The sequence below is a fragment of the Lacerta agilis genome, chromosome 2 (genome assembly GCF_009819535.1).
Source record: "Lacerta agilis isolate rLacAgi1 chromosome 2, rLacAgi1.pri, whole genome shotgun sequence".
Taxonomy (NCBI): Eukaryota; Metazoa; Chordata; class Lepidosauria; order Squamata; family Lacertidae; genus Lacerta; species Lacerta agilis.
The window spans coordinates 102,926,406-102,938,774 of record NC_046313.1 but is presented as its reverse complement, the minus strand read 5'-3'; the positions used below and the strand labels follow the sequence as shown (position 1 = coordinate 102,938,774).

General features: G+C 50.0%; 1 protein-coding gene across 1 annotated transcript; it reads left to right on the top strand.

Moving 5' to 3' along the window:
* Positions 1–423: 423 nt before the first annotated feature.
* Positions 424–11,131, top strand: LOC117042013 (zinc finger protein 345-like). The gene is made up of 4 exons (XM_033141450.1): positions 424–540; positions 3,245–3,319; positions 7,413–7,643; positions 9,174–11,131. Exons 1-4 carry the CDS (start codon positions 507–509, stop codon positions 11,054–11,056), a joined length of 2,223 nt encoding a protein of 740 aa, XP_032997341.1. The 5' UTR covers positions 424–506; the 3' UTR covers positions 11,057–11,131.
* The last annotated feature ends 1,238 nt before the right edge of the window (positions 11,132–12,369 follow it).

Below are 12,369 nucleotides of genomic sequence, written 5' to 3'. Positions count from 1 at the left end.
GTCAACAGGTTTTCCACACCTATCAGCTGATCACCCATTCCCACCACCCTTCTGAGTAATACCCCTCCCCACTCCCTCACTATATTTAAGGATCTGGCGACTTCTGTTTCAGTGTACCTGAAGAAGTGTGCATGCACACGAAAGCTCATACCAAGAACAAACTTAGTTGGTCTCTAAGGTGCTACTGGAAAGAATTTTCTATTTTGTTTCTACCACCTAGCATTATTGATATAAATGCCAATAATGATATACAAGAAATGAAAAAGTGGCACCAACCAAATGTTGGGATTTGAGTCTCTGGGTTCTGACAAGTCTTGCACAGACCAGCCCCTCTGCCCCTTGGTCTCTTATCCCACAAAGACTGCCCCCCCCACCCCACCCCAAGCCCTAGAGGAACCTGATTAACTCCTCTGCATTCCTCAGTCCTACCACATGTTTTAAGTGTGGAGGACGGTTGTTGTTTCAGGGGTTTCCCACTTCTGCTGAAGCACCTGGCGACCAACATAATGCAGGAGAACTACGACAACGTCATCTCGCTGGGTAAGTAGCCATTTCCATGCTTTTTTGTTTTTGTTTTGTTAGATACCAGGAAGCTGACATACTGTCTACGCCAGGCATTGGCAAACTCGGCCCTCCAGATGTTTTGGGACTACAACTCCCATTATCCCTAGCTAACAGGACCAGTGGTCAGGGATGATGGGAATTGTAGCCTCAAAACATCTGGAGGGCCGAGTTTGCCTATGCGTGGTCTACAGCATCTTACCCCAACCTAGTGGACCACAAGTCCCATCAGTCCCAAACACTTGGCTTGTTGGCTGGGACTGATGGGAACTATAGTTCCAAAATATCTGGAAGGTGCCAGATTGGGGGAGGCTGGTCTATACTGCCATGCCTCCTAATCAGAACTCCTTTCGGGGGGGGGGGAGGCACCATCATTCCAAACACAGCAGTCCTTTGGTTCAGCTATTTATTTATTCATTTATTTGTTCATTCATTCATTCCACAAGATTTATATACCTTGGATCCCAAACGCCTTGCAAGTCAAACATTTGGCGCCCGAACTCCGCAAGCCCAGAAGGGAGTGTTCCAGTTTGTGAATGTTATTTGGAACCCAAACATCCGATGCAGCTTCCGATTGGCTGCAGGAGCTTCCTGCAGCCAATCGGAAGCCACACCTTGGTTGTCGAATGTTTCCAGAAGTTGAAGAGACTTCTGGAATGGATTTAGTTCGACTTCCGAGGTACGACTGTACTGCTTGATTGTAGTAAAACTGCAAAGCGGTTTACAAAAAGAATAAAGCAATAAAACTAACAGTTGGAAAACCAGTAAAAACAAGTACAGTGGTACCTCCGGTTGCGGACGGGATCTGTTCCGGAGGTCTGGCTGGATCCCAAGGTTTTCACAAACCGGAGGATCGCTTCTGCACATGTGCGCGCAGCCAAACCCGGGTTTGACGCATTAGCATCCCGAAGTGTACGTAACCAGAGTGTTATGTAAACGGAGGTACGACTGTATTTAAGACATTGAGAAATAACCAAAATCAACAATAAGCTAAAATCAGATCCACGTGTTTGGATAGGCTTGCGTAAGCAAACATGTTTTTAGCAGACACTGAAAAGAGTACAGGGAAGGCAAGGCACCTGCCTGAAGTCAATAGGCAGGGAGTTCCAAAGTCTATATGCCACTACAGTGGTACCTTGGGTTACAAACGCTTCAGGTTACAGACTCCACTTACCCGCAAGTAGTACCTCGGGTTAAGAATTTTACCTCAGGATGAGAACAGAAATTGCGCGCTGGCGGCCCGGCAGCAGCGGGAAGCCCCATTAGCTAAAGTGGTACCTCAGGTTAAGAACGGTTTCGGGTTAAGAACGGACCTCCGGAACGAATTAAGTTCGTAACCTGAGGTACCACTGTATATTAAAAGATCCAAAGCCGTTACCTCATAAAATAAAGTGTATTCTCAAGAGACTACACAGCGGATTAGATGTTATAACAAAAGCAGACATGATACAGAAAGAATACTAAATAAATACGGAAGATGGAGCAAGCTTGTTTCCTGCTGCTCTGAAGGAAAGGACCTGAAACAATTGATTTACATTACAAGGAAGGAGAGTCCGGCTGAACACCAGGAAGAACTTTCTAAAATTAAGAGCTGTTTGGCAGTAGAACGGACTCCGTCGGAAGCTGGTGGACCCTCCTTCCTTGGAGGTTTTTAAGCTGAGGTTGGATGGCCATCTGTCATAGATTCTTTAGCTGAGATTCCTGCATTTCAAGGGCTTGGACTAGATGACCCTCAGGATCCCTTCCAACTCTACAATTCTACGATTCTATGAAATATACCAAATATAGCCATATTTCATCAAGACTTGCCACCCCCTGTGCTTGGCCTATCATATAAGTAACAAACGATTGCCAAATGGAGGCAAAATGCATAGGTTTCACTGCACCCTGGTATGCCCTTAATTTATAATACTTTGTAAGTCAGTTTCTCAGAGGTGAGAATAAACATTACTTGACTGAACCATCCATCTAAAGGAAAATCCAAAGACTCTATCCTCTGTTTTGGCTAGCAGTGCATTTACTGCTTCTAGCAGAAGCTCTTCCCTACATCCTGCTATGGGACCCACTTAACTAGGCACGCCAAGGCTTGGACTCAGGAACTTCTGCATGCATAGGGTTGCCATATTGCAAAAAGTAGAAACCAAGGCACCCTGAAAGTTGTTGAGCTTAAGGCATATGGCAGCCGTATGCATGCATAGCATGTGCTCCACACACTAGGCCATATGGCCATTCCCTCCAAAGGACCTAGCCCTGGATTGACTCCCTTCATGCTTTTGCACTGCTCACTGTGGGTTATACCACAGAGCCTAGGGCTTGCCGATCAGAAGGTCGGTGGATCAAATCCCTGCGACGGGGTGCGCTCCCGTTGCTCGGTCCCTGCTCCTGCCAACCTAGCAGTTCGAAAGCACGTCAGAGTGCAAGTAGATAAATAGGTACCACTGCGGCGGAAGGTAAAGGGCGTTTCCGTGCACTGCTCTGGTTCACCAGAAGCGGCTTTGTCATGCTGGCCACATGACCCGGAAGCTGTACGCCTGCTCCCTCGGCCAGTAAAGCGAGATGAGCGCCGCAACCCCAGAGTCGTCCGCAACAGGACCTAATGGTCAGGGTTCCCTTTACCTTTACCTAATATTGGGAGTACCTCTCCACTTCTTCTGACTTGCCCCTTCTGTTTCTGTCTCCGCAGCAGAGGAGATCGCCATCAGTTGGCCCCGGATAACAGCTTTCGCTGAGTCCCACAGGAGGAGAGGACTTCTGCCTGGTAAGTTGGCATGGAGGAAGGCATTTGGCACCACCCACACACCCACCCGGTAGGGCTGGGCGATACCTGCTTTTCAGCATCGCAAAAAACCCACCAGCAAAACACCGCGATATCCCGATAGATCACGAAGTCTGAAATAAGGATGGAGCTATGCCGAGGCATTGCCTGGCTTCATGTTTCTTTTTTCCCTGCGTCGTGATTTTTGCATAGCACGCACACACGCAAACATATACCATATATTGCTAGGTCAAAATTGTGAAGCCGATTTCACGATACCGGCTTCAAACTTCGGCGATATGTCACCCAGCCGTAACATACATCATGTGCTGCAAGAGTGCCCCTCTGGAAGGGAACACAGCCAAACCTCGGTTTCCGAACGTCTCGGCTGCCGAACAATTCAGTTTTCGGACGTCGAAAACCCAGAAGTAAATGCTTTGGTTTTCGAACGCGCTTTGGAAATCGAACGTGCCACGCGGCCTCCGCTGAGTGTCGACTGTTACGTCCAGAGCAACCGTGGAAAATGGAGATGATATTTGGCGCTATGTATTTGGCTTAACATTTGGCTTATTATTTGGCTTAATATTTGGCTTACTATTTGGCTTAATTTATTTTATGCTTATTTGGTGTGAGAAAACCGAGGTACCACAGTATTTGGCTTATTTTAATTTTTATTTTATTTTATGCTTATTTGGTGTGGTGTGAGAAATGGAAAGAAGCTGCGAAGAAGCCAGGAGAACCATTGACAGAACAACAACGGAGGTGGAGAAGGAAATTATTTCCAAACACGGAAGTGGTGTCCCTGTGTGTGACCCGGCAACGCAGTTTGGTATGGCTGAATCTACAATTGGTAGCATCTTAAAAAATAAAGGAGCCGGCAGAGGAGCCGGCGTCGCAAGAGGCGTTGAAACACTTGCAAGACAAAGAACGCAGACAATCGAAGAAGTGGAAAAGTGGCTTACCGTATGGATAAACGAAAAACAGTTGGCCGGTGACCACGTTTCTGAGAGCATAATTTGTGAGAAAGCTTTACAGTTGCATGCCGACCTCATCAAAAACACCCCTGGGACAAGCGCTGAGAGTTGTGTTTTCAAGGCAAGTAGAGGGTGGTTTGATAATTTTAAGAGGCGAAGTGGCATTCACAGCGTGGTGAGACACGGCAAACTTGCCGGTGCCAGCAAGGAAAATGCCGACCGATTTGTTTTGGAATTTAAAGATTACGTCGAGGCCGAGGGTTTCCTTCCCCAGCAAGTTTTCAACTGCGATGAGACAGGCCTCTTTTGGAAAAGAATGCCAAAGAGGACCTACATAACAAAGGAGGAGGGATCGTGGCCAGGGCACAAGCCCATGAAAGACAGACTTAGCCTTTTATTTTGTGCGAATGCAAGTGGAGATTTTAAGTTGAAGCCTTTGCTAGTCTACCATTGTGTGAACCCCGGGGTATTTAAGAAAAATAATGTCATGAGAAGCAAATTGCATGTGATGTGGAGGGCGAACAGCAAAGCTTGGGTAACCAGGCAGTTTTTTATTGAGTGGGTTCACGAAGTGTTTGGGCCAAGTGTGAAAAAATACCTCCGAGACCAAAATCTTCCAACAAAGTGCCTGCTTGTTGTGGATAACGCTCCGGCTCACCCCCCGAGTTTGGAAGGCGAGTTGGGGAAAGAGTTCAGTTTCATCAGTGTAAAGTTCTTGCCCCCCAACACGACTCCTCTCATCCAGCCCATGGACCAGCAGGTCATACCTAATTTTAAGAAGCTTTACACCAGAGCCCTGTTCCAAAGGTGCTTTGAGGTGACCTCGGACACAGAGCTAACCCTCAGAGAGTACTGGAAGAACCATTTCAGTATCTTACATGGCTTGCATCTCATAGACAAGGCGTGGAGGGACGTGTCTCAAAGGACACTGAAGTCAGCATGGAAGAAATTGTGGCCGGGAGCCGTCCCGGAACGTGTACCTGAAGATGTTGAAGAGGATGCTTTTATTGTAGAGGATATTGTGTCTCTGGGAAAGTCCATGGGCTTGGAAGTGAGTCGGGACGATGTCGAGGAGTTATTGGAGGGGCACAAGACTGAACTCACCACGGAAGATCTTCGAAACATCCTGGTGGAGCAACAACGGGCGGCAGCCGAGGAATTGTCCTTGGAGGGGGAGGAGGGAAGAGAAAGTCTCCCTGCTGCACTGATCGAAGAAATGTGTGCAAAATGGGCTGAACTGCAAGCTTTTGTTGAAAAATACCACCCTGATAAAGCCGCCGTAAGTCACGCCGCTAGCACTTTCAATGACAATGCGATGTCTCACTTCAGACAAATTTTGAAACGTCGGGAGGAAGAGCAGGTGTCAGTTGAAAAATTGTTAGTGAGGAAAAGATCCAGTGAGTCTGAACCGGGTGTCAGTGGTGTAAAAAAAGTCAAGGGAAGGCAGGAGAGCAGTCAGCTACAGTGATTATTGAAGATGGACCCCCCACCCTCACCCAAACCATCATTGCAGGTAAGAAAAATTTACATTTAATCCTCTGCCTTGTGTTTATTTATTATTGCTTTTACAATACAGTTTAATGCGACTATTGCTTTCATTGTGTATCGTTAGATAGTAAAATTCAGGTTAAATTGCTGTTTTAGGGGTCGATTTTAAAGGTCTGGAACGGATTGATCCGTTTTGCATTACTTTCGGCGGGAAACCGCGCCTCGGGTTTCCGAACCCGAACGGTCTTCCGGAACGGATTACGGTCGAAAACCGAGGTTCCGCTGTAATGCAGTAATCTTGGGGAAGCGTTGCAGAACAACCAGTTATAAATCTGATCCGTGAATCAATAAATAAGCAGGATGGCGTTTGCACAGTCCAGCGTGAACCCACCACTTATGTGCTGTTATTGTGTCAGTGCTGTATCGCAGAATGTAAAAGAGACTCACCTGTATCAAAAAGCCCTTTTGTTTTGGTAATCCACCTGCACACCATCCTCTAAGCACCTGTGCCCTTGCTTTTGAGCTGCTTTTACCTGCTTTATCTGTCTCTGTCTCTGTTGCGTTTACTATTTTATTCTGCTATTTTTTAAATATAAAAAAACCACACACACACACATATATATTGTTGTTGTAAGCCACGTGCAGTGCTGATCCTAAAACAGAAGGGTGGATTTTATTTAATTCTTAAATAAAAAAAAGAAAAGAAAATTGAGGTCTGTTCATTGGCGTGGGAGCTGTACCATTTTTTTTAATTTTTTTAAAAAATACTTTATTTTATTATTCATCAATACAGTTTATAATACATTCACGTTGCAGACAAAACATACACAACATACAGACATTCTTTCTAGACATCTTAAAAAACAAACACTCCATCATACTCTTCCTTACATCCTTTCGTCTACTACCTTTTCCCACCACCTATCAACACCCCACACCCCACCCTGTGCTTGACTTCCAATCAGCTCAGCTGTAGTTTCTTTCCATTTATCCTTTTTCTTTCTTTTAACACACTGTTATTCCAATTTCATATTTATTTACAGTTCCCCTTTGTTGTCTAACTTGCTTAATATCCAATAGTCGTAACGGAACTTGTTTATTACAATAGGAGATCTAACTTTTCATCATAATTTTGCAAATATCCTCTAAAATTCAGGTCTGTTCATTGGCGTGGGAGCTGTACCAGTTTAATATTATGGCAAGAGGGAGCGAGAATTCCCCATTATTCTGTTGGTCTTGCTCCAGGCTGACACTGGGGACAGTTTAGGGAAGCTTTTAATGTTTGATTGATTAATGTATTTTAATATTTTGTTGGAAGCCGCCCAGAGTGGCTGGGGAAGCGGAGCCAGATGGGCGGGGTATAAATATTATTATTATTATTATTATTATTATTATTATTTTGCCAATTTTTAAGCCAGTGTCTGTAACTGTGCTTTTTAAAAGTGGCTAGGCGCACAGACGTCGACCATTATTCACCTCCGTGCTGTTTGAAAAAGCTTCCCTTGCTCATTTCCTGTACGTCAACCCGCCATTAAGACACGGTCCTGTTTGGTTGGCAGCCCTGACTGGGAACTTCAGTCTGATCAGCTTCCCATTTTGTCGTCCCGTCCCCCGTCCCCCCCCCCGTGTTGCAGACGTGGAGCACGACCAGGTCCAAGCAGAACAGACCCCGATGCATGATTCGACGGCAGCTGGCCCCAGCGAAAGTGGGATGAATGCCGACCTCCGCCGGCAGCTGGGCCTCATTCTGCAGACAGCCGGCAGGAACCAGGTGGAGAAGATGTTGCGGGAGCTGGTGAAAGAGCAGAGCCAGGAAGGGAAGCGGAAAGCCCGGAAGAAGGCGCCAAAGAGCCCCAAGGATGAAGGTGGGCGTGGCTCGTGGCACGAGCCGCAGTGCCGGTAAAACAGGGTGTGTGTGAAACTCCTAAGAAATAAGAACAAAACTCAGCTCAAGTGAGGCTGGCAGGCTCTTGGCAGGGCCAGCCTGGGCTTCCTGCATTCCCTCTGAACCTGTTCGATAGATTGCTTATTCTTTATTGAACTTACCAGGCACCCAAAGGGTCTCCGAGTGACTTCTGTTTAATCATCTTTTATGTATGGCATTTACATAAATCTCAGTTTGAGCTCCACAACAACCCTGTGAGGTAGGCTAGGCCGAGAGACAGTGACTGGCCCAATGGGCTTAATGGCCCGAGTGGGGATTTGAACCCTGGTCTCCTAGGTCTTAGTCTGAGACCTTAATCACTACACCACACTGGCTTCCTTACCTTCTCCTCCTGCCCCCACCTCTCCTGCCCCACTGTCCCCCAGGATCAGACGAGGAGTGAAATGTGAGGAGCGGAAGCAGGCTACGTGCAGGCGTAGTCTTCGCCTGCTTGCATGCAGCTCGGATAGGGAGATATATCTGTTGAGGTGGGGGGCGGGCCTCTCTATTGCGGTAGCTGCCTCATTGGGTGCACAACTAGGGGTAGCTGAGATCCTTAAGACTGATGGACATGCCGTTTCCTAACTTGTAAGCGTACTTCTGATGATAAAGAGGTCATTCTTCACTCCAGACATTCCTTGCCAGATGGTGGGAATGTTGTGGATAGTAGGAGAAGATATATTGCATAGCACATACCCGGAAGCAAGTTCATGAATTTGTTAGAATCATAGAAGTTGAGCAGTTCAGTCTGGCTTGTCCAGATTGGATTGTTCCTGGTAAATTTCCCCTTTGGCTCCCTCTTAAAAAGAATAATGGCACGACAGTCTTCTTTAAAAAGTAATGGCACAGTTTACTTACATTCAGTTCACAGTATGGTCCTGAAGGCAGGCTTTAGCTTGTAGTTACAGTTACAGTTGTAGAGAAAAAGAAGTCTGAGCTAGGCCTCAGACTTTCTACCTTGTGGCTTCCATCCTCTGTATGGATGAGCCATGTGCTGCTGGCTAAGAGCCAGCAGAAGAGCAACAAAAGAGCCAAAGGGCCAAAAGAGAAGGTCAGAACCCGTATTTTAATTAACTGTTTCTTCTTTCTTTTACGTTTTATTGTAATTTTATTGGTGTTAGCTGCCCTGAGCCCGGTTCTGGCCAGGGAGGGTGGGATATAAATAAAATTTTATTATTATTATTATTATTATTAGTAGTAGTAGTAGTAGTAGTATTCAGAAGAGGAAGATGGCTGCATGACTAGTCCGTTTATAGGGTCTGCTAGAGTCACGCCCATCTACCTGGTCACACACGGGGAGGATGCTCCAGACCAGGTGTGACAGGAAGTCCTCCCTGTCTGGAGCAACACTCCCCTGTGTATCCACTCTAGGAAACAGGAAATGTTGCACTTGACTGCTACAGTGAAGATACATCCCACACTGACAGGGCCATGATAACTTATCCCTTTCCCCCCCCCAATGAAATGACAGCCGCTGAGGAGAACGAAGAGGAAATCAGCCTGGAGAAGACAGAGCCGCCAGGTTCCCCGTCAACGGGGAGATCCAACAGCCCAGACGAGGCGGAAGAAGCCAGCGGTGGCCGGTGCCAGCCGGACCTGGAGGAGGGGCAACTGCCTCGAGTGCCAGCAATCTGTCCGCCGGAGGCCAAGGCTCCCAAGAAGCTCCCAGACCGGCAGGAAAGGCCGGGAGTGTGCGGGGAGTGTGGGAAGACCAACGTGAGCCTCAGCGGGCGAGGCCACAGCACCCCGACCCCGGAGAGGCCGCACCAATGCGCCGAGTGCGGGCGCTGTTTCCGTCAGCGCTCTATCCTGGCCAAGCACCAGAAGATCCACTCGGGGGAGAAGCCCTACCCGTGCACGGCTTGCGGCAAGCGCTTCAACCGCAGCTCCAACTTGGCTCAGCACCGCCGGGTGCACACGGGCGAGCGCCCGTTCCCCTGCTCCGCCTGCGGCAAGGCCTTCACCCAGAAGTCCGACCTGGAGCGCCACCAGCGCGTGCACACGGGCGAGCGCCCCTATGCCTGCCGCGACTGCGGCAAGCGCTTCTCCGTCAGCTCCCACCTCGACCGCCACCGCCGCACCCACCGCCACGGCCTCCAGGAGGAGGAGCCCCCCGCGGCCGCCCCGGCCTCCCACCGCTGCCCCGATTGCGGGAAATGTTTTGGGCAGCGCTCGGCGCTCTCTAAGCACCGCAAGACTCACTCCGGGGAGCGCCCCTACCAGTGTGGCGCCTGCGGCAAGCGCTTCAGCCGCAGCTCCAACCTGGCGCAGCACCAGCGCATCCACACGGGCGAGCGCCCTTTCCCCTGCGGCGACTGCAGCAAGCGCTTTATCCAGCGCTCCGACTTGGAGCGGCACCAGCGCGTGCACACGGGCGAGCGCCCTTATACCTGCGCGCAGTGCGGGCGCGGCTTCTCCGTCAGCTCCCATCTCGACCGGCACCAGAGGGTCCACCAAGCCCAGGCGGCCGCTGCGGCCGCCCACCGTTGCCCCGAACACATCAAGGGGTTCCTTCTTGGGGCGGGCAGCAAAGCGGGGTTGAAACACCCTCTGTGCGGCAGCGCCAAGGGACGCTTCACACGCAGCAGCCACTGCCTGGACTGCGGGAAGAGCCTGGGCAAAATGCCGCCGCCGTCGCTGCAGCCGCCGGCGGAGAAGCCCTTCAAGTGCGAGGATTGCGGGAAAGCTTTCGCCCAGCGCTCGGCGCTGGTGAAGCACCAGCGCATCCACACTGGGGAGAAGCCGTTCTCCTGCGCCGACTGCGGCAAGGCCTTCATCCAGAGGTCGGACTTGACCATCCACCGGCGGATGCACACGGGCGAGAAGCCGTACCGCTGCGACGCCTGCGGCAAGTGCTTCAGCGTCAGCTCCAACCTGCTGACGCACCAGCGCACCCACCTGGGCGAGAAGCCCTACGCCTGCGGCGAGTGCGGGAAGGCCTTCATCCAGCGCTCCGAGCTCACCATCCACCAGCGCACCCACACCGGGGAGAAGCCCTACAAGTGCGCCGTCTGCGGCAAGTGCTTCAGCCGCAGCTCCCACCTCAACCGGCACCAGCGCACCCACAGCAACGGCAAGGCCTCGGCCGGCAGCGCCGGGATGGCCCACACCACACTGCTGGCCGCCGGCGCTGCCAAACCTGCCGCTCCCCTGCCCACCTCGGCCTTCTCAGCCTCCTTTGCTTCGCCTGGGCCCCTGCCCTCCCTGCCTTCCTTCCCCTCTTCTATCTCGTCCCTCCCGATCCCTTCTTTGGAGCTGCCCTGGTCTCTGTCCTTTCCCTCTCGAGGCTTTTCCCACTCGTCCTTCTCTTCCCCTTCCCCCGGCGGGGCCCAGGTTTCATCTCTGATCAACTAAATCCTGCCCATCCGACAGCTGCACACACACCATATGTTGAAAGCTTCCCCCCAAAGAATCCTGAGAACTGTAGTTTGTTAAGAGTGCTGGGAACTGTAGCTCTCTCTCTCTCTCTTCCCCCCCTGTGTGCAAACGATAATTCTAGGATTTTTCGTGGAGGGGTGTGTGTGCTTCAGATGTGTGGTATGTCTCCGTTTCCTGCCTTTTCCATCTAATGGCCTTCCCTCATTCATCCCAGCTCTGTTCTCATTCTGCTTCCCTGGTTAAACTAGCGCCATCTCATGCCTCGGTTACAATGGCTTTGGCTTGAACCTGGATCATCCACTCGCCTCGTGAGCATCCTTCATCGCAAGCAAGTTTCTTCCCCTTGGCGGTTACATTGCCTGGGATGAATGATGCCACTGAAGGGAGCCAGTGACAAGTGAGACTGCACTGTGAGAAGTTTCCCCCACTGAACCTGAGTGTCTTAAGTTGCACAGTCTGCAAGCAGCCTTTGGCTTGAGGTGAAGGTCTTTTTTAATAGGAAGGACCATTCAGAACTTCAGACCCACCACCCTCTTGCACGAACACCGCTCTGTGGACTCAAATGACGGAGGGCTGCAAAAGTTGAACCGCTGTTTATGTAGTTGGAAAGGATCAAGAGGGTCATCTAAACCAGCCCAATCTTTTTCCCAACGTGAGACTCGAACCCGTGACCCTGAGATGTAAGAGTCTGCTACTCTGCCAACTGAGCTATCTGGTTGTGTTTGGGCCTCCGTCATCATGAAAGCGAGTTAGTGAAACGGTGGGCTGTCTCCTGTAGGGGTGGGGGAGCTGTAGTCCAGGCTTCCTCAACCTCTGCCCTCCATATGTTTTTTTGGCCTACAACTCCCATGATCCCTAGCTAGCAGGACCAGTGGTCAGGGATGATGGGAATTGTAGTCTCAAAACACCAGGAGGGCTGAGGTTGAGGAATCCTGCTGTAGTCAAACAGTCTATGGGTGGCCACAGGTTTCCTCAGCCCAGATAAGTTTTCATAGGATTGCACCCGTTAGTACATCTGTATCTCATTCCCTTTTGGCCTTTCCATCATCTGCATCTGATGCCTCTTCAGTTTGGCAATATCTGCATCAGTGGTTTGGACTGCTTTAGTAGCCATTTTCTGCTCCCCAAGGAAGGTCTCGTCGACATGAGCAGAAAACATACAATATAGTCGAGTTCTGAGGTTGTACGCTTCAGCTTGTGAGAGGGGAATCACACTTTTTTAAAAAAAGTGCACACCTATCTGAGGGATTTCTTGTTGGGATGCAGCAGAAGGAAAGGTATTCCGCTCT

Coding starts and splice junctions, on each gene's coding strand:
- LOC117042013 (XM_033141450.1), top strand. CDS start 507: ATGCAGGAGAACTACGACAACGTCATCTCGCTGG. Junction 541..3,244: donor CGACAACGTCATCTCGCTGG/GTAAGTAGCCAT, acceptor CTGTCTCCGCAG/CAGAGGAGATCGCCATCAGT. Junction 7,644..9,173: donor AAAGAGCCCCAAGGATGAAG/GTGGGCGTGGCT, acceptor ATGAAATGACAG/CCGCTGAGGAGAACGAAGAG.